This window comes from Castor canadensis, chromosome 11, assembly GCF_047511655.1.
Source record: "Castor canadensis chromosome 11, mCasCan1.hap1v2, whole genome shotgun sequence".
NCBI lineage: Eukaryota > Metazoa > Chordata > Mammalia > Rodentia > Castoridae > Castor > Castor canadensis.
The window spans coordinates 119,471,665-119,494,047 of record NC_133396.1 but is presented as its reverse complement, the minus strand read 5'-3'; the positions used below and the strand labels follow the sequence as shown (position 1 = coordinate 119,494,047).

The following is a 22,383-nucleotide window of genomic DNA, read 5'->3' as shown; positions in this document are numbered from 1 at the left end:
TCAATAGATATCTTTTACAAAAAAGGTTAGAATAAAGATCTCACATTTGTAAAGGCACATATGAAACATTTTACAGTAATGATGAGGGCAGTGAGAACATTAAGTAGGTCCAATATCTAAATAAGACTATAAAAACAAGGAACAGTGCAAAAATACTGTCAAAGTCAGTTTTATACACCTCATAATTGTGTATGAAACTGGCAAGCATAAGCTTATTTACTGATCTGAAACAGCACATAGAACAGCATGCATAGCTTCATTTAAGGCATTTAATTAATATTATTAAACTGATAGGGAGTCTATACCAAAGTACAGTTGACATGACTGTTGACAGCATCACTCCCCAACTTAGGGAATGCCCAATACATGTCTCAGTCCCCGCTCCTTTTGACTAGTTTGGTAGTAAAGAGACTCAAGCGCCATCTTGCAGAGCAGCAAGTGGCCATCACAGAAGAGAATGTTTTCTCAGGATCCCAGCCTGGAATGCATCTCTTGCAGCAACAACAGAATGGGTGCTAGTTACATTTCCAGGGCAGCCCACAAACACCAAGCAGCCACAGTCCTATATTTTGGGTGTGTTAGACACCTAGGCTCATGTGGGCTGATCCAAGAACCCTAAAACAAAATGGCTTCTACGCTGGGGACCTCTCTGCACATCATTTCAAAATAAAATCTTTTAAATGTCAGTTATTTTGAAGGATACCAAAATTCATAACATTTTACAAGACACAGACCAAAGAAAGCATCAAAATACTGAATTAAGTAGCAAAAACAGTCCAGTGAAACAAACTAGATTAGGCTATTATCCGATGTAACACAAGTAACATAAGGTTATACATTTAAAAGTCATCTGCATATGTAAACCTTTTCTCCCCCACTTAAACTATCCTCAGGCAGGTTAGCTGACTACTAAAAGAACAAGGGACATACACAGGGAACCATCTCTGATGAAGAAACCTTAAATTTGAAAGGATAAGGCTAAAGAATTTTAGGATTCCCAATAGTAGCAAGAAAGTTCAAAGGAAACTGCAATAAAATTTTACAATGTTCAAGTTGAAAAAAAATGGCTGAGTGACAGTTTTCAGTTCTATGTTGAAGGTATTTATTAGCTAACCACTGCAATTGAGGGAGGTGAGAGGCCCTGAGAAATTGCCAAGAATGCCAGGCACCCTTGCCCTGATCACCTGGCTAAACTCAAAGCAGCATTCCTGAGATTTCAGCAAAATATTCCACCCCAAGGCACAGAAAGATTCCAACCCAAACTTCTCTGCTTTCTCTAAACCTTTTGTCAAATGAGATGGCAATTTGTGCTTCCCTGGATGAAGAGGTTGCAGAAAAAAGATTAACTCACAGATTAGATGAACAGTTTATCCTGCCTTCCCCAGATAACTGAATGTGGATGACAATACATCTTTCAGTATCCCTGGGCAGCCCAGAGGTGCACCTGTCTCACCAGGAAGCCAGTGTGCTGAGAAGCTATGATGAGGGAAATGTGGTCTATCGGGTAGAAGCCAGAAACAAGCCAGTCAGATTGCAGATGTCACTACACTAAATGCAGCCATTGTGAATCTATGTATGTTCACATGAAAATAAATAGTAAATACTACAGCAATTGCTATTTCAAACAGGACTGATACTAATCTTTTTGATTTCTTTGGGAATGAGTGGTAGCTCCTATCATCAAGGGAACAAAAAAGGGTGTAGGAATGTAGCTTCAAGGTTGTTGACAGTTTTCTACCTTCTTCATTCTGGTTATTTTCACTTGCCAGATCTTATTCCTTGAAAACATACCAGCTTTTTTTTTTAATTAGATTTCCTAATTACTTATTTTGAAGAAGTTTTTAAGATAGTGATTCTCTATGACTGGATTTAACTTTTGTAGGAGTTGCACAGACAAGGTAGGTAAGGAAAAAGTATACTGTTGACAACAAGGGGATTGGACTTTGAGCACATGATAAAAGCGAAAGCACACAAGGGAGGGGTGAGGATAGGTAAGACACCTAAAAAATTAGTTAGCATTTGTTGCCCTCAACGCAGAGAAACTAAAGCAGATACCTTAAAAGCAGCTGAGGCCAATAGGAGAAGGGGACCAGGAACTAGAGAAAAGGTTAGTTCGAGAAGAATTAACCTAGAAGGTAACACACACGCACAGGAAATTAATGTGAGTCAACTCCCTGTATAGCTATCCTTATCTCAACTAGCAAAACCCTTGTTCCTTCCTATTATTGCTTATACTCTCTCTTCAACAAAATTAGAGATAAGGGCAAAATAGTATCTGCCGGGTATTGAGGGGGTGGGGGGGAGACGGAGGGGGTGGAGTGGGTGGTAAGGGAGGGGGTGGGGGCAGGGGGGAGAAATGACCCAAGCATTGTATGCACATATAAATAAAAAAAAAAGTATACTGTTGAGAGTTTAAGTGAAAGGAAATGAAAACGCGTGAAAGGTCAGCAGAGCCTAAGGTAAATAACGTGCCCTGGGAATGAAGATAGTGACATCTCAAAATGGTGTCACTCAGATCCCCAAACAAGAGAGGGAACAGTCTTTATATTTCTCTCTGGTTTTTGTGTTCTGATAACACACAACTTGTTGTAAAGTGGAGACATACTGCAGCCCTGGGGATCACAGGTGAGAGGAATCCTGACTGCTGGCTCTGGGAGCCACATGCATGAGCTCACAGGCTGTGGGAAAAGTAGGGATAGCCAGCGGCAAGTGAGGGGTGTCTCTTGAGCAGCAAATCCAAGAACATAGGAGAAACCATGCATCACAGCTACAACACCCATCAAGCTCAACCTCAGCTCTGAAGACACAGTCAACAACTAAGCCAAGATGAAATGAATCCCAACACCACAGCAGAGTCTCGCTTTGAGGTGCCACTTTCTGATTTCCCAAACTGGCATCACAGAAAGGAAAGTTGGAGTAGGAGAGATGTTTTAAGTTTCAGAAAATGTGAAGCGAGAGATGGAAACTTCAGGGCTGTTCTAAAAACCCCTCCTCCTCCTCTCCTCTCTCTGGACAAGCTCCGGCATCTTTTGGAAGAATGACCCTGTTGATCCAAAGCATGGCAGACAATGAATACTGACTTTCTGTGTAGTCACATGTCATATTTAGGCTGCTATGAGCTCCAGCGCTCCTGCCTTGTAACTTGATGTCCTTCAATTTATTGTTAAAATGGGAAGACTGAACAAAGCTCTGAACAGTAGGAATGGATACACATCCTCCCATCTACTACACCAAGTAACAATAAATTGTTCCATTTATGAAACTGATTGATGCCAGATGCTCAATGCCTGGCTCTTGGATATATTAATAGGGAACTTTTTAAGTTGGTCCTGAGAAAAGATGCATCATATTAAGCTAGGAAGGTAAGAAAGGGCACTAGATAAAAATGCTTACCTACCTAAGTATGTGGTGGAAATACCAAGCTGAAAGCAGAGGGGATGAAGGTAGAGAACTCACTGAGCAAGCTGGTGGTTGAGCTTCACAGGACCCTCGAATACCAGTGACTTCTGGAAGACATATTTGGGTTTTCCCAAATTGGGGAGAATTTAGTTGAATACACACTCACACTTCTCCCAGGCATGTTGCTGTTAGTTTTAACAGATGCATCACTAAGCTGTTCTGCTTCAAAATGACTTAGAAGCTGAGGTGACAAGAACCATTCTGCTTCCTTGCTTAGAGACCACCCTATGGGTCCAGCTAAGCTCATTTCCACCCTTCAGAGCCAATTAGTTTGCCACCCACCAAGTTGTAGGCCACTGGAAATTTTGTGGAATTTTCATGAAGATCCAAATTTTGCCATTTGAAAGAGTTGGATGAGTTGCTACTCTGCTCATGGAAAGAAATTGATAAATAGCATGCTGGATAGCTAACAGAAACACTGGCAATCAAATGAGGCTGAGCAGCAGAAGTATGATTGGTAAAACGAGGAAGCCGAATTCCTGCAAAGACCACCTTAAGAGTCCAACAGTGATAACTTGGCAATTCTTGCACTAAACAGCCCATTATGGTTATTTCTGACACTGAGGAGGAATGAAAAATAAATTAATATGAACATGGATATGAGCCAATCACATTTCTTGAATTTATGCTCCGTGGCACACATTCTAGGATGCCTTTACCTCAAGTGATGCAAATGAAAATAAGTAACTGTACTTGCTTTTCCTATCAACCCCACCATTGGATATGGGGAAAAGTAAAAGGCTTTTTAACTAAAGACACCACTGGGACCCACAGATGATGTTTTATGACAGCAAATAAAGGCCAATAGTTAATACATCCAGAAAGGACAACTGCTAAAAATCCCAATGATGTGCCTATCAGAATCAACAGTGCACCTTTACTTTTGCAAAGAGTGACTTCCAAGCCCTAGGAGATGGCCACTGACCGGACAGGATAAGCATCACAAATAATAAGGCAGCAAGTTCACAAAGAGCTAGGCAGCCCATTGCACACATGTCAATGCCCATTAGCTCTCACTTAGAGAAAAGACACAGTACTGTAATCCTTACTGTATGGTGGGAAGAAATTGGATTAGGTTGATTCCCATGAAGTTTCTGTATCCACAGAAAATTTGCTCAATTATTGGAAATTCCACATGGGTCAACTGGTATCAAACTAGAAAAGATGATAAAAGTAGTTAGCTGGATAAACATGCTGACCTACTGTGCCCATTGGGGTTTATAACTACAAGAAAAAGCTGAGAGAAGGCCAGGATAAAGGTTAAGTGAGTATGAGCCAGTGGTGTACTCCCCACAAAGCCATCTTCAGCAGTCTCTTAAGACCTTTGATCCAGGTTGATAGAGGAGGGAGTCAGAGATAGCCATGTGACTCGGGCAGAAAAAGTTTCAATTATAAGTGAAAAAGAGTTCCCCCTCAACGTACAACTATAAAAGTTGCAGAAGTAAATTTCTCTCAATTTAAGTTACTAGAAAGCTTATTACTCTGTATGATCCATGTGGACATGATTTCACCTTCCCTGATTTTGTGCCTTACTTCCAAATGAGTAGAGGACTCATTTTTCACTCCTCTAAGTCAATCAACATTTGACACCCTTCTCTAAATGCTGCTAGATCCTCCTTTACTTCCTATCTACGGCAAGAGCTGTGTATTGATGTGACGGTTACCTGGAAATGGGTTTACTCCAAGCCTACCTCATCTCATCTCCTCTCAAGGGTGAAAACACCAAATTTAGCCACCAGGATCCACAGCCTACAGTGGATGAGGATGAACACTTTGAGTCAACACATTCAGACATGTGTAAATGAAAGAAACAAAACATTTCAACCAGAACACTTCAAAACCGGAGGCTGGGAAATGGCTGTCGGCTTTGTTGTGAGATGGGATCTTTTATTTCCTCCATTTTTAATTTTCTCTCTTCAAATCCAAATGGCAGCAATAGACCCTGACAGCTCTAGCTTTAGACTTGATACACCATCAGGAAATCATTCCAAAAGCTCTAACTAGATAACTAATTTAGTACACTTTGCTTCAAGGTTTATTCCTTGGCTTGCTTCCCAGATATAAAACATCTCTAGGCAATTATTATGCAGATGCCACTAAAAGGACTTTAAATGGCTGCTGCTAATTTAACAGGAGATGCACTGGCATTTACTGGAGATGTGAAAAGGAATCCAAAATGTGCTAGAGAACCAAAAGCATTTGTTTTTAAAAATGAACTATGTGGAATAACTTCTAAATGTTTTCCTTTGGGTTTCAATATAAATGTTGGCTAGGAAATTGGGTATTAAACCTACTTCCTCCCTGCACCATGTGCTGGTAATTAATTATGGAACCATAAGGTAAGAACAGTGGATGAGTTTAAACAAAGCCCATGAGTGATGAGCTCAAAAAAACATTAGATCTACAAGCTGCCCACATGAGACATTTTAGCTGTGCCTACCTAGGGCTTAGAGACAAAAGAAAAATATTGACATTCTTTAGCATATTATAAGCCAGTAACTGAGACCAACTGTTAGAATATCCTAAGGATGAATAATCTCTAAGGAATGATAGGTGCCTTTGCCTGTGCCACTGAAAATACATGTGATACCAGTGGTTTTTGTTTCAGAATATATGTCAAAAATTCAGTTTTTACAAAGCTCAGTTGAAGTTATACTCCTTGATCGATTCTTTAGACCTTGGAGTAGAAGAGAAAGAGGGAGTGCTTCATCTCCAGATAATCTGAGTTTAAACCTGTAGGACTACCATCACGATGCTTGTCCAGAAGTAAAGCTGGGTTGGTTCATCTGCTAAGAGAGTTGATGGGGAATCTGCTTTCCTAGGCATCTGTTGATAAGTGGTGACATGAAGTCACAAAGGTATGATCTTTCTGGTTGATATGATGCCATTTTTTGTCTTTTTTAAAAAAAAAAAGAATCCCAAAACAAACAACAAAAACCAACAAGTAATGGAGGGAAAAATGTATAGAAGACCTGCCATGGTCTATTCTAAGAACAAAACCACAATTAAAAATTGTGTTCAGGAAAAACTAGATGTAAAAAGGAAGATCCCCAAAAATTCAGGAAGAGGAAAACTGTGTGGAACATGATACTGTGTGTACTAAATCAAGAAATTCAGGACACCAGCCAAAGAAGTCAGAAGAAACTAAGCACTGAGCTACAAATAGTTAACATCATAACTGACCAGAGAGTGGGTATGTAAAGAAAGGAAAGCCATGGTGGACTTTGTGAAAAACAAGCTCCATTTTTCATCAAGAGAGGCAAGATTTCACCAAAAGAAGACTAGAGGGTCTTGAGAGGGATCAACTCTGCTCTCATAGGCCAAAGCCTGGGGATGGTACTCGTACAGTGTGTATATGTAGGAAGGGCCACACTTGTGTGACTCCTAGCCAGGGCCCTGCTACCTAAGTGAAGTACCAAACATCTCTCAGAAACTAGCTTTCCCAAATGTGTCCTTTATAACCCTTCTAATGAATTAGTGATAGAAAAATGGAACACACTCAAAGCTTCACCCTACAGGTCCCTATCCAGTGCACATATCATATTTAAATAAGAAACAGTATCAAGACCCTGCCCTTCTCTGTTCCCTTTCTACTCTGATCTACATCCTCTCTTAATCAGGCAAGAGGCTGAGTTGCACAGATGGCCTGGCTCAGGGTCTTAAAGCCACCAGACTGGGACAATAAGGAGAAGCAAGCAGATTCCCTGGGTGCAGTCCCCAGCAGGGTAGCTCAGAATATGGGGTGGTGAAGGAAGACGTAATACAGAGCTCCTCATTTGGTCCAAATGATGTCATTGCTGCCCAGAAAGGAGCATGTTCTCTAAGTGACCCCATCTTTAACTCAAGCTTAGGAAGACATAGTGGGGTGGGAGAAGAGATTACTGAGGATGAGGGCAGAAATAAAGAGAAGAAAGCAACTGTCCATCAAGACTCATGAGTCCACTAATAAAACATTCCTCTCTCCTTTAGAAAAGGGTCTTTTCTTTATATTTCAAGATGGATCCTTTTTCTTGCCATCTTTGATTTGGACATGAGCATTAAAGAATGAATTTCAGGGTGCATTACCAATCTGGCTTCAACTTCACTAGAGATGTCCCCTTATGCTCCTGTCCCTGTCAGTAGGCAACCTTCCCTACTAACATGTTACAATGCAGATCAGTCAAATGTGGTTCAAATGAAAAGTACTGTATTGTGAAAACCGCATTATAATAATTCACAAAAGTTATTCCAAAGGGGGAAAAATAAATTATCTCGTATAAAATAATACATGATGTTTGTAGGTAACTTTGGCTCCTGTCTGCAGAGCCTGCTGCCAGCCATCCACACCCCAGTGGGGAGAGCAGATGTTGTCTGGAGGTGACTTTCCACCTACAGGATGGAGCCGGGCCCATCCTCCAGGAGCTGGACTTGGCAGATTAAATGAGTCTGGAGTTTTGGAGGAACTGGATAAGGACTTGGTAGACAAACTTGTACTGAGCGATGGTCTGGATCATGAACATCCTTTGCTCCCTGAGGAGCCTCAGCATCATGGGTACTTCCACCTTCTGCAAGAAAAGAGAAAAAGCTCAAGTTTCAGACAGGCAGTGACCCTTGCATCCTTCTTCACTCCCTCGTTCAGAATTACTCATCCACTGCCCATGCCCAAGAGCAAGAGAAGAAAAGAACTTTGCCCTGCTAAGGTCTTATGAAATGAGTCTATACCTGCAATGAGAGAATCTCATCGCCAACTGTCATTGGTGTGATATTTTAAATACAGGTTAGTTTGCGAATAAAATAGAGGTTGGATTGGTTGACAGCTACCAACTGTACCACACCTGATAATGAGATTTAAGGCACGTCTGGGTCCTAGTTTTCACATCTGTGAAATAAGCATCATAATGCTCCCTCTAACAGCGTGGCCTTGCCCAGGTTAGGAACACTTCCTCAGCAGAACATGCAGCAAAACCCAGCATCCACCTCTCAGGATCAAACGATGATATGCATGGAAGGCATTTAGTGCCACATTGGACACACGCTGAGTTCTTAGGAAAAGCAATGCATGTAAACAATAATATGGTGTCAGTGCAATATACTCATTTGCTATCTTGTAGGACTGTGGTCATAATCAAACATGATATTTATGTGTCAGCCTTTAAAATGTCAAAGCACAATCCTTGAGCACCAGTCACGTTTGCAGTAAAGGCCTTTAACTAAAAACATCTTCAGTATTAAACAAGATTGTTTTTGTGTGAATTCTTTGAGAATTAAGCTTTCTTAAATGAAGAAAACAAATACTGTGGGTCAATTTTCTGGGTTTTTTGTGTGTGTGTTTGTTTGGTGGTACTGTGAGCCTTCCATTTGTGTTTCCCTGCATAGCCGGAATGACAGGCATGAACCAGAACACCTAGTCATTGGTTGAGGTGGAGTTTCATGAATTTTTTGCCAGGGCTGGCCTAGAACTATGATTCTCCCAATCTCCACCTCCTAAATAGCTAAGGTCACAGATTTGAGCCACGGCGTCTTGGTTCGTAGGTTACTGCTGCTTGAGAAGACCTAAGTCTGTTCCAGAGTCCCCTCACCCTCATCAGATCAATCCTCCTGAGCCAACTAGGCGTCATGGTAGGAGTGCCACTGGGCTTGGCAACATTCACTTTACTTTGGGAACTCTAACCCAGGCCAAATGACACCCACGAAGTTATGAAGGACTGAGCAAGAATCAAAAGTCACATAATAAAAAGTCAGCTATATGCCTCACTTTGTGACCTTCAAACCTTGAAAAATAATCTCAGCTACTTTCAAACTTTGGGTAGTTATGATACAACTAGGCCATCCTCATTGGTTGATCTTCTCAAAACCAACTAAGGAATGCACACTACAGACTTTAAAAGGACAAAGTCAAGTCCTTCGGTAAAGAGAAGATAAAAAAAAAATCATGTGAGCCCTCAAACTACTAGTCAAAATATAGAACCTAGATTATAAGCTTCTGATTGCAACAAGTTGGTCCCTGCCTAAAATATACTCCAAAATGATCACTACAGGCAAGGGCCACCTAGAGATGAACAGAATGAATGTGTTTGATGAGTACTACTCCATTGGGCACTGAAGACACAGGGAAAGAGAGCCCTGTGTCTCTTTCAAAGCCCACCAAAGGCTTTGAAAGGCAGGGTCCCCAGGAGTTCAGAGCAAAGGCTCGGAGTCAGGCTTCATTTGCTGAATCCAACCGAATGTAGTTGGCTCATTACTTCATATTTCTGTGACTCAGTTTCCTCTTCTATTGCACGAGTGCACTAACAGGACCTATCTCACAGTGTTATAGTGAAGGCTACTTGAGTTAATACTGCAAGGGTCTTAGAACAGTGATAATACACAGTCAACACTAAATGCAGATTAGCAATTTCCACTGCTGTTGTCACCATCACCTCCACTATCACCTCCCTTCCCCCACCATCACCTCCTCTGCCACCTCCTCCACTACAATCTCCTCCTCCATTTCTTCTCCCCCACTTCCACCACTTTCCATGCTACCTCCTCCACTACCACCACCTCCTCCACCTCTTCCTCCATCACTTCCTCCTCCACCTCCTCTGCCACCATTACCACTTCCTCTTCCTCTTCTACCACTATTTTCTTACTACCTCCTCCTTCACCACCTCCATTTCCACTACCTCCTCCTTCACCACCACTTCCTTCTCCTCCACCACCTCTGTGCCATCTCCTCCACCACTATTTCCTCCTCCACCAGTTTCCTCATCTACTACTTTCTCCTCTACCTCCACCAACCCCTGTGCCATCTCCTCCCCCACCATCACTACTTTGTCCTCCACCATCACTTCCTCCTGCTACCTTCTCCTCCACTTCCACCACCCTCTGTTATCTCCTCTATCACCACCACTATCTGCCCTTCTGCCAACACTTCCTCTTCTGGCTCCACCATCTCTTCCATCACTACCACCTCCTCCTCCACTACCACTACCATCTCCTCTTTCACCATCACTTCCTCTTCCACCACCTCCTCCACCAGTATCACTTTCTCCACTATCCTTTACTACCTCCATTACCATCATCATCCTTATTCCTTTAACTTATGAGACTAGGCCCATAAGACATATTTTCTGATATGGGGCAGTTTAAGAACAAAGCAAAGCTGGTTGCCCAGGTCCTCAATGAAAGGTTCTCACTCCCACATGCTCCACTGTTAAGTATTTTGAACCCAGAAAATCATGAGGCAATAGACATTTGCTCAGTCTTTCCCAGAAGACATTTTCTCTTTCTCACTCTGTAAAGGAGAGAGAACTTATTCAGAACACCATGATCAAGTCCTCGGCGCTTTAGCTAGGGAGAGCCTGACCTTTTGTAATTAGCTGTTGCTGCGACAGGCAAAACAGCCAGGGGACCAAAGGGGAGGACTGCAAACCATAAAACAAGTGCTTCCTGGGAAGTGCAGGGGCACACAGTCACCAAAAGCACTGGACCATGGGGGCTTCAGTGCAGCCAGGAAGAACTGTCCCATGACTTTCACCTTGCAGACATCAGACTCAACGTAAGCATCTTCATTTCACGGTTCACGCCCAATTTTCTGTGTTTAGAGTAAGTGTAAGAGGGAAAAGTCCAGGAGAAAGAAAAACCATTTCATTGACAAAATTCTAACTGTATGAATTACAAACTAAAACATGAACTATGCTAGCCAGCTGTGGAAAGAAGGCAGGAATGCCCGCATGGGAGGAAAATGAAACTCAAAATTTCATATATATTTGTCAAAAATCTTTGCTTAAAAAATAAATGAACTAAACATGTTCCACTCTTCTACTGAAACAGGAGCTTCAATTTGACTAGCCAGGCCTGAAACAGCATCAGAACAAAGTAGAGAATTTTTTTCCCTAACCATCTACCAATAGCAATTATGGGAAATGGGACAGATAAGACTGACTATATTTGTCCTGGGGGAAAGGAAGTGAAAAATATGAGTCATCTTGCTATCTTTGAGTATCAATGGGAACAGTTCTTTTTGGACTGACCACATACCAACAAAGACTGTTCTGGCATGCAACTGGGCATTGAGGAAGTACACTATGTTTGGACACACCATAGGGAATTTAACCGCCCCGGGCCTTCACCAAGTCCATAGATGGCCCTGTGGGCTGAGTCCCTCACTCCACACCATGCTAGCTTTGATATGTGCTGTTTATGTCCTACTGGACCAATAACACCTGGTGAGCAATAGGACCTACCTCACGGAGCCATAGCCCTTGATATGGTCTCCAAATTGCTCAGAACATAACAATCTTCCATGTCGGACAAGACAGACAAACTAGCTTACTGAGATGAGAAAGAGACAAGGGGCAAGAAAAACACAGATAGGGAGGAAAATCCATTGAAATGGGGAGACGATAATGAGAGCCTCTTTCCTTCCTTGGATCCCACAGTACCACCAGTTTTGAGCTCTGACATACTCAAGCCGTGTGTCCACTGATTCTGTTTCATCTTATTCCACTTTCTAGCACTAGGAGGATTGGGACTTAATGGGAAGTCATTATCTGTACTAGAGAGTTCTAGACATTTCTAGTAGTGAAAGGATATAAACAAATTCAAGGTGAAACAAAGTGGTTAAAAAAAAAAGAGAGCGAGAGAAGACAAATTTCTGCTATGTGATCTCAACTGACTCCATGAGCATTTTCCTTACCAACAAGTTTTGAAGGGTGTGTTTTTGGGACATTAGACCATAGCTGGGATAGCTGCTCTTCTACTTTTTTAGCAGAACAACATTTCTATGTACAGATGGAAGTTTCCAAAATTTAACTTTTTCTAGGCAGGACTTTAAAAATCCTTTGAACATGTTTAAGCCTAACATTGATTACTTTCCTGGAAGCTTCAACGGAACAAACTTCATGGGGCACTGAGGCTATTTGATAAAGAATTTCCTTGTATTTTCTAAGCTGTATGGTATGACTTGGCAGAGACAGAGTAAAGATGGGAAATAACTCTGGACTAGGAGATGGAAGAGCTGGCTTATTGCTTGTGTACCATGATTTAAGAGTCATACAGCAGTAGACAAGTCACGTAATTGTTTCTAGGCCTTGATTTCCTCATCTATGTGACAGATATAAAGATCTACAAGGAAGCAAAGAAGTAAAAGTCCTCTATAAACATTATAGCCTAGGGCTGTGCTTGCCTAGTATGTACAAAGCCCTGGGTTTGATCCCCAGCACTACAAAAAAAATAGTAATGGTGGGGAAGGAAGAAGCACACAACCGTATAGGTTCACATAAATAAGGCAGAAGAACTGTTCTTCAGCCTTTGCTGCTTGAGTCTCTCAGCATAACTCCTGAATCTGATCGCAGTTAAGGGAACACCACATCCCACATCCTACTTCTGCAGGGAGAAGAGGGGCTCCAGGTGATACAAAGACAGGTGATGTTTGCATGCTCAGAGTCTCTGCCCTGCTCTGCTGCACCTCATACTGCCAATCTAGAAAAGAGCAAATACACCCCCCTATAAATTAAAAACTTCACACTTCGACATTTTCCATGCAGACACATTTTCTCATAGGATTTAGGCCAAAGTACATCCAAGAAATGCAAGTCACATCTAAATTACATGTGGCAAAATAACTCTACATGGGAAATTACCTACAGTAGAGCCAGACTGTCTACTTCTAGAAGTGGATGACAACTGTGATCAGAGTTTTTGTTTGAATGTTTCCTAACTCACATTTTCATTTCTTCTACACTATTTTGCATATCTACATAGTCCAATGAGAGGCCAAGCACAAGGAAAGATGTAAATGCCAGAGTCAAAGTAGGAACCAAAGGTCAGGAAACTTCTGGTCAGGAGAAGGGAAGTTAACCACACAATAGGAAAGGGCACAGGCAAAAGAGTGGTCATGGTACACATAGATCTGTTCCTGAGGTGGAACATTCAGAGAGAAGCCCAGAGTGACTCACTTCATTATGCTCCAGGCAGTAGATCATGAGCTCAGAGAGAATGACCACGCCGGTCCTTCCCACCCCTGCACTGCAGTGGACGACAATGGGAGGGTGCCGATGGGTCTTAGTCCCTTCCAGCATGCTGTTCGTATGGCGGCGGACCGACTGGATCTCCTCCAAGTAGGCTGCAGGACAAAATGCGCATCTTGTCACCAGAGTGCTGCATGGCTTTGCACACAAGTATGGGTAAGGGAGGAATAATGATGAATCCTTTTTCTTTTTTTTTAACTGAGAATAATTTACAGTTCTTATAAGACACTAATTATTTGGCTGGTACCTGCTGTACTGTCCTGGATCCAAAAAGGACCAGCTGGGAGTCAATTAGTCCATGGGAGAATTTGTTCTTTAAATGGAATAGTTCTTTTTTTAAAAATTAAATTCTGTTCTCCCTCTGCAAATCCCTAAGTCCCCCAAGCAGATGATCCTAGACATTACTTACAGCAGTTCCTACGATTAACAGACTGATGAGAACAACAGCTAAGTACCCTTGAAACGCCCGCCTGTCAGAGCCAATTCCTGGTGGGGAGAGAGAGCATCCACCGTTCCTTCCTCCTTTCCCTCACTGAAAGAGTGATGTCAAGTGAGGCTTGATTTCATTTCAGATTTTAAAATAGACTTTAGGGAGTCTTGTTTTTCAGCACAGATTCCTTGGGGTTATGTGAATAGATGAGCCTTTTCTGGAGGCAACACACATGTGGGGCAAGGGTTCAAGTCACCCCTCCCTACCACCACCACCACTTCCAACAGCTGCCTATCTCAGCAGGGCTACACAAGGCTCTGTTCACAACTCCAATTGAGCACAAAAGAAAAATTACAGCAATACAACAGAAAAAGAGAAAGTCTATAAATGTAATCGTCAGGCCAAAAACCAGAAAAAAGTCAATTAGTAACTTAGATTTTGCAGTAGCTGAGAAGAAAAAGGTTGAAAGGTCCTAGATACTCAGAAAAACCTCATCCTAATGCAACAGTATGAGCAGGACTGTAAGGTAAATACTCCATTATGAAAGAAAAAGGAGTACATAGACCCATTCTTGTAATTTAAAAGCACTATTAACATCCAATTACTAAAAATACTGGTACTTTCTAACCTCATTCAATTACAAAATAATCTGCAGTAGTTTACCATGCAGACAAACTACTATTACTACTTTTGGGATGATAGCTAGCAGAACATGAGAAGAGCAGTTTTACTGATAGTCGTGTTACTAGTGGTAATATAAAATAAGATAAGAACAAAACAAAAAGACACCCTGAGAAGAACAGTGAGAAGTTGCTATTGGGCACCAACATGAGCCAAGTATTAAGCATAAATTCTTCCTGCATTTTTTTTCTTCAAGGGGGAAAGTATATCTGGCAACTGAGTATTTTGTCTGACAGAGGTTCATGCACAAGAGACACAGCTTTTCTTTTTTTTTTTTTTTTTTTTTTCCATTTTTCTTTTATTATTCATATGTGCATACAAGGCTTGGTTTATTTCTCCCCCCTGCCCCCACCCCCTCCCTTACCACCCACTCCACCCCCTCCCGCTCCCCCCCTCAATACCCAGCAGAAACTATTTTGCCCTTATCTCTAATTTTGTTGTAGAGAGAGTATCAGCAATAATAGGAAGGAACAAGTGTTTTTGCTGGTTGAGATAAGGATAGCTATACAGGGCATTGACTCACATTGATTTCCTGTGCGTGGGTGTTACCTTCTAGGTTAATTCTTTTTGATCTAACCTTTTCTCTAGTTCCTGGTCCCCTTTTCCTATTGGCCTCAGTTGCTTTAAGGTATCTGCTTTAGTTTCTCTGCGTTAAGGGCAACAAATGCTAGCTAGTTTTTTAGGTGTCTTACCTATCCTCACCCCTCCCTTGTGTGCTGACAGAGGTTCATGCACAAGAGACACAGCTTTTCTTGAGTTCAAGTTAAGAAGAAAAATGCAGGGAATATTGGGCATCACAGCAAATGCTAATTTCTTTCCTCCCCTTTTCCTTCCCACTCCTCTTCTTCCCCTTGCCCTCCTCCTCTTCAGTACTGGGGATTGAACCCAAGACCTCATTTTATGCCTGATGCCACTTTAAAATAGTTTTGAATAAAACACGGAGAAACTGGATTAAAATGGATGCTTCCTCCATCAATCACACTAATAGAAGTCCAAAAGCTGTAACTCAATGAAAACTCCTGAAGGGAGTTTTCTGGCTGGCTATGCTGAATCCAGGCAGTTTAATTTAAACATGAGCAAAAATCATTAAAACCTAGAAGAAATGGAAAGCCAACATTTCTGGGCCCTGCACACTTACTGTGAGTTTCTTAGAAATATAACTTAGTCAACTAATTTATAGTCTTTAAAAATATCTCCCATACTTTTTAGAAACTTAGATAGACCTTCCTTAAATTGGTCTGATTTAAAAGATTTGTTTACACTTCTGACTACCTGATTATAAGCTTGATGTTTAATCAGAACTGTTAACCAATCATCAAACCAATCTATTTATATTCTTTTCCATGTTCTGCCTCTTGGAGCAAATTTTAATAAGTGAATTAGCAAAAGATGTCTGAAAGGAATAAAAAGCATGGTTAGGAGGAAAGGAAGTTCTACAAAGGTCTCTGCCCTCCTTATTAATGTTCCGAAGTCTTGACAGCTATCTTTGATCTTGGGCAAATCACAGCCGTTTCTGAGGCTTGTTGCAGATCCTCTGACTCCGATCATCTCCTCACTCACCACATTCACTGCCCAACTTCAGAAGCAAATGAAATCCTGGTATTGATAAACAAGCATGCATCAGAATCTAATGGAACTTGCAAACTGGTTATTCCTAGGCCTTGAAAACCAATTCTCTCTTTTCTTCTTCTTCTCCCACCTTAGCTCCAATTCTAGAAATCAAAATGGACTCAAGGTTTTGACACTGTCTCATATCTGGATGATGGGCCCTTCATCATGGTCACAGGTCTTCCGAGCTAGAGAAGACGACATGGCTGATACAATGCTGCCTGCCTTCCAGTTGGGTAAGTAAGGAACGGGGTTTCTCCACACATTCAGGACCATGAGGATCATTTGCAAAGGGAGGGGGAGATGCACCTCCCCCCCATGAAAAGCAGTTGGCAGCATCAGATCTCACCCATGGACTAGAGTTACCAGCCTATCTTCCCTTTTTAAGTGTGAATGTCTCTTTTGTTTGTTTGTTTTGGTGCTGGGCATTGAACCCATGGCCTTGATTGTGTTAAGCACTCATGCTACAGCCTAGACTGTGAACATCTTTAAAACAAAGACTGTGAACTTAGTTTTATCTCTGTGTCCCCATAGCCAATACCAAATCCTGGTATACGGTGGGTCCACACCTAAGTTTTGATCAAGTACCACATACTCTGAAAAATTAGAGTATTTTTCAGAAGTGATTATATCCTGGGGAGAAAAATCAGTAAATTGATGAGTTTGTCTTCTAAACTCATTTTAATTTCAAAACTACAAGTTGAAGCTGGGCACTGGTGGGTTCATGCCAGTAATCCTAGCTACTCAGAGCTAGGCAGAGATCAAAAGGATTGTGTTTTGAAGCCAGCCTGGGCAAATACCTTATCTCGAAAAAACCCATCACAAAAAAGGGCTGGGGGAGTGACTCAAGGTGTAGGCCCTGAGTTCAAGCCTACACTGCAAAAAAAAACCCCCCAAAAACTACAAGTTGATCTCAACAGTTCCTAGTGCCTTCATCCTAGGTGTGAGACAGTAGTCTCAGATTTACTGCTGTCAGGAAATACAGGGCTTGTGAGATGTAATCCTTTCTGAGAAATAAAAAGTAAGTTTTTAAAAAATTCTATTTCCCTGTGGTTTTTCAATTTGGTAAAAGTGCCACAACACAAAATTTACCATTTTAACAATTTTTTTTTTTTAAATATGGAACACTTCACGAATTTGCGTGTCATCCTTGTGCAGGGGCCATGCTAATCTTCTCTGTATCGTTCCAATTTTAGTATATGTGCTGCCGAAGCGAGCACCCATTTTAACAATTTTTAAGAGGACAATTCACTGCCATTAAGTATTCACAGTGCTGTGCAACCATTTTCCATTTCCAGAACTTTTTTATTGTTCCAAACACAAACTTTGTATGCATCAAATAGTAATTCCCCAATTGCCCTTCCCTCTAGCCACTGGTAACACTTCTACTTTCCGTCGCTAAGGATTTGCCAGTTGCAAGTATGTCAGCATGTGGGATCACACAGTATATCCTTTTGTGTCTGGCTTAGCTCACTTAGCATAATGCCTTCAGGATTCAGCCATATTGTGTCCTGTATCAGAACAGTTATTGATCAATGAGTAATCAAAGATCTAAATCAATGTAGGACTAATTAGTTTATCTGTCTTAGCTTATTTGCATAAAAAGTAAACAAAATATAAGTGACACTCTTTTCTGTTCTGCATAGTAATAAAAGTACAGACTCTCCAATCTTATAATACTTTGCCCTGAAAGAGAAAGCATCCTCTCATTCCATTTACCTCCAATGAAACTGGAGTTCTGCTGCTGGCAAGACCCAGTTCGGTAAAACACAGACTTACATAAAAATCCTTGGACATCCTCTGGGCAGCCATGATCCGGCCAGTCAGTATATTGCAAATGCCACACTGTCCTTTCTTGCCCAGACAAAAGGTGCTTGACCTTCAAGCCTGTGGTTGCATAGCAACCAGAATCTGTTCGGAACTTTGTGGTGACCTTGAACTTGCCATAGGTGGCAGAGCTGTGCTTGGACCCCAGTTTGGGCCAATATCGGTGGCTTTTGGTCCTTCCGCCCTCCTACATCACACACAAAAGCAAAATTGGAAATAAGTCAGGGGAACTGCTAACATCTTAATCTTAAGAGCTGAGAAAGAAGAAAACATGAAAAGTTCCTAAATCAATAACTCAGTGGGGGTACTGTGCAGTGTCTATCATTAGGCAGATTCTCTACAGTTTGGCTAAGACTAATAATAACAAGATTTACAATGACAATTACATCAAGGGAAAAATTTAGAGAAAAGAAAAGTACAAAAGGGAATAAGGTTGGTGTGCTCAAAAAAGGGAAGTCTTCACAGTCTAGGGTAGGCAGCTTGGATTTCACTCCATGGACAATGGGAAGCCACCCAAAGGATTTTAGCAGGGGAGACACAGTGACGATTCTCGGCCCTGCGTCTCATTCTGATGTTCAGCATAGGACTCTATTACACCGCACTGACTTCTACACTGTCCCTATCACCTAGTGTCAATCTCATATTTTTTTCAGCCTGACTCATTTGCTTTAGTTCAACTTACATGTGAAACAGAACAGCTGGCAAAAGCACCATTCTTTTTCCCTTAATTTTATCATCTTTTCTGAGGTGATGCATTGCCAACCATTTTCAAAAGGCCTACTTTTAAGTTCTGCACAGTTTTTAAGTCACTGGAGTAATGTGGAAAGTGTGAAGGGGCTGGTGATTGAGGAAGAGCTCCAAGGCAGAGACTAGATGCAAAGAAGAAGGCACACAGAGCACACAGCTGTAGAGGTGTTTGGGAGCTCTGAAAGCCCTAATGGCTGTTTAGAGGAACCCTAATGACTAGCCTACTTGTAAAGCAATGCATTTTTTGGGGGATATAATCAATCTTGTCTGTGTCTGTAGGGTTTAATGAACAAATCTCCTTTAGTTTGAAGTTATACCACTCCTGCAAAAGTGGGCTTACCTGAGATCTTGAATATATATTTCTGCTTAATACCTAAATCACGTCTGGATTTGTAAGAGATGATAAGTCCTTGGATATCTCACAGATCATTAGACTCTACTTGTTTTAAGATGGCAGGTCCTTTCTTGTCACTTAGTCTCAGGTCAAAAGGATCTTGGCTGCCCACTTGACTTAAAGCAGCCCCCTCAGTCACTCTCCTTCCTATTACCTTGTTCCATTTGCTCTGTGGCATTTGCTACTATCTTAGGTTAGTTCTTCTGTTTACTTTTTACTGTGGTTCCTATTAGTATGTAAGCTTCATGGCGATAGGAGTGAGAATTGTGTATCACATGCCCCAAAGACAGCACAGGTGGCAAACTGTATTCAGTTGAATAAATCCTCTGCATTGCATGTGATCCATGAGGTGATGAATCTAGTCTAGATACTTTAAGGAAGATTCACTTAGTTGGGAAGGTCAGACAAAAGGTCAGCCTAGGAAGTATGAATGGCTTTAAGAAGTTTGATATTCCCCTTCTCTACTCTCTTCTCATAGACTGTTCTAGAAAGCAATTACCCAGAACAGTCAGTAGAGGATATACCTTCCCCCACCCCCAATTCTCTCTTCTCCTGGCCCCCTCATAACTGTTAAGAAATAGGTACAGCAGTATCATGAATACTGGTTAAAAAATGAATGAAGCTAAGTCCCCTAAGTGACTTTAAAAACTTAAGTTGAAATTTCATGAAAGGATCAAAACAGAGATGGTTAATCAAAACAGAGACCATAACAAGAGAGGAAACACAATGCTTTTTCTCCCAGTGGCAGCTGCAGGCTGGCAGGATCAGAGGGCAGTGCATTCCAGATTGTGTAACATCACACAGGGCTCTCCAGGTACAACAGAAAAACTGTACTTGGCTTGGCAAAGGAAAAAAAAAGATATATATTTTTTCTCCCCAAAGAATAGAGAACCCTCCAAGAACAACAGCTTCTGGTGCTGGCCTTTCCAGCTGATAAGCAGAATGGCCTGGGGAGCTGGTTGTGCCTGGGATTGGGAATGTACGTCCACGTATCCAGAGAGCCTGAGCTCAAATTCCAGTGGAAAGTTCACTGCTTTGTTTGGCACACACAGTTAGCTGGTTGAATTCAAGTATGGTCGTTTTTGGTTTTGTGTTGCTTTGTTTTCATTGTACTGCATGGCAATACAAAGAAAAGAGTTAAAAGCCAAATGAAAATGAGAGAGAAAAAACCTCAACAAGATATTGTTTCTGGGGGAAAAATCTACATGGAAGCAAGAAAAGAAAGAAGACACACGCCAAAAGGAAAAGGATTTAAGAAGAAACAGAGCTGCAGGGAGGAGGAGTGGGCAGCAAAGTCACTGGCACCAGGCCCATCTCCTGGCCATCCGTTTCCAGGAAAGCAGGGAGGGAGCCACGCCACTTACCTCCTCTGCAGTGACCATGGCGATGACGTTCACTCCCTGCTCCCATACCATTTGCCAGAAGTCGTGGCATGTGTGTGGCAGAGGTCCCTGAGTTGCAATGTAGTGCCATTCTGCCCCACCAACCACCACCTGAAGGCCAAGAAAAGCATCAGTAAAGGAACCCCAAGACCAGAATGGTCACCTGTCCATTTATAGCCTCCTTCAAATTTGGTTAATTTTTTTGAGCCCAACAGCTTAGTGCAATTATCAAAAACCATAAACTGTTGTCACCATAAACAACTAATGACACAAAAAAATTTTTTGGTCACTCAAGCTTTTCAAGATATATTTACCTGATCTTTTCTGACTGCAACTGACAGTTTGCACATATTAAAACCATATTTTATATACATACATACACATGTATATACATACACACATATATGCACATATAGGTAAATATACACTATGTAAATATGTATATGTCAAACTTTATAGGATTTGTTACTGAAACAAAGTTATGTTTACCATGTGCAATGTATTCTGATACTTTGCATTCGTTTCGCTATTCTAATTTATTTCAATAGAACATAAACACATATAAAAGTGACTAGGACCATTAAATTAGCTTTACAATACCATTGTGTTGTTATCCACAGTTTAAAAATGACTATTTGGGGGCACCCCCTTAAACAATTAAAAAAAAAATCTATGACATCCCTTTTGGAGTAATCTTTCTCCTGCTGACCTGATGTGAAGCATGTCATAAACCTCTGCTGTCACTGCTGCTCTAACTAAATATGTATGGCAAAGATGTGATGAACATACTTCCAACAGTACATAACATTTTATCAGTAACTTCACTTGTGCAGTAACAGAGAATCCAACTGATCTACGGAGTCATGTGATGATTTTTGGAAATAAAATTATTCTCCCATGTAGGACAGGAAGATTGTGGGAGGATAATACTAGAGTTGTGAATGTCACCTGCAGAGAATCGTAAATAAGTTGTGCCCAAAGCACTGAAGGTAATACTATCAAGGTGAAATGATGGCCTTTGGAGGAAGTTTTTGCCTCTCCTTCTATTCCTGTGCCTTGATAGGCAAAGATAAGCCTCCTTACATATCCATGCAATGTAGACCTCTAGAGAATTCTGTGAGCAATGAAGTGATCATTGTTTGAAACTTCCCCCCTCATTTATTTTATCAAACTATATGCTAACTTGATTCAAACAGAAACAATGTTAGTTGTTGTCTCATTACACAAGATATGTTTAGGTCAAAGCTGGCAAGAAAAATCCATTTTCCAAGAACTAGTGGGAGATAACATTCATATACTCACTGGCTGGGAGTCTGGTTTGTTTGTGAATTGTGATTTTAAACATTAGCCTTCCTGGCACCCAACATATAGGAACCATAAATACTTCCAGAGAATGCTGCTGCCTGGGGCCTTTTAGCATACTCCGAGTATTGACAGGAGGGTATTAAAAACTGCATTAAAAACACAACAACCAATGCTACCGAGGTAGATTTCACAGATGTGATTCCACTTCTGGAGCAAATAAATCTCTGTATTGTGTTAATGGCTGCTTGGAACTCAGGGGAGAAAACATTGACAAAACGTACAACTCTATTCCAAAAACACAAGGACAAGTTCTTGCAAGCTCTATGGGTCTATTAAATGCATCCGTGTCTACCCTGGATCCACAAGATGAAATACAGGCCTCAGAGAATGCTGAAGAAAGGAAGGCATCTCGGGTAACAATACCCAATGGGCACCATTTATGCAGAGTGACAGCTGTTTCTAAAGAGCAGATGGAAAATGGTGGAAGAGACTTGGCCAAGGGAAGAGGACAGAAGAATACTTCTCTGTGAGATTTTCATAGTCACTCGATCAAGAGGC

At 41.4% G+C, this 22,383-nt stretch overlaps 2 protein-coding genes and 1 non-coding gene across 7 annotated transcripts in view; 1 reads left to right on the top strand and 2 right to left on the bottom strand.

Moving 5' to 3' along the window:
- The window catches only part of Smyd2 (SET and MYND domain containing 2), an 84,559-nt gene that overhangs the window by 51,672 nt on the left and 10,504 nt on the right, over positions 1–22,383 (top strand). The window contains exon 11 of the mRNA XM_074048340.1: positions 16,267–16,406. Within this exon, the coding sequence (XP_073904441.1) occupies positions 16,267–16,406 (140 nt within the window). The remainder of the gene's footprint in view (positions 1–16,266; positions 16,407–22,383) is intronic.
- Positions 2,325–22,383, bottom strand: part of Ptpn14 (protein tyrosine phosphatase non-receptor type 14) — a 161,610-nt gene continuing 141,551 nt past the window's right edge. For 3 of the 5 annotated variants that reach the window (XM_074048336.1, XM_020186006.2, XM_074048337.1), the window contains 4 exons: positions 20,503–20,631; positions 17,950–18,184; positions 13,380–13,546; positions 2,326–8,003 (listed from right to left, as the gene is read on the bottom strand). In XM_074048336.1, coding sequence (XP_073904437.1) covers positions 7,875–8,003; positions 13,380–13,546; positions 17,950–18,184; positions 20,503–20,631 — 660 coding nt within the window. In that variant the 3' untranslated portion in view covers positions 2,326–7,874. Of the gene's footprint in view, positions 8,004–13,379; positions 13,547–14,968; positions 16,159–17,949; positions 18,185–20,502; positions 20,632–22,383 lie in introns of those variants that run through there. The other 2 variants (XM_074048338.1, XM_020186011.2) reach the window with 2 other exon arrangements.
- On the bottom strand, positions 17,284–17,390 carry LOC141414247 (U6 spliceosomal RNA). The gene has a single exon (XR_012439309.1). It is a non-coding gene; the product is annotated as a U6 spliceosomal RNA (small nuclear RNA).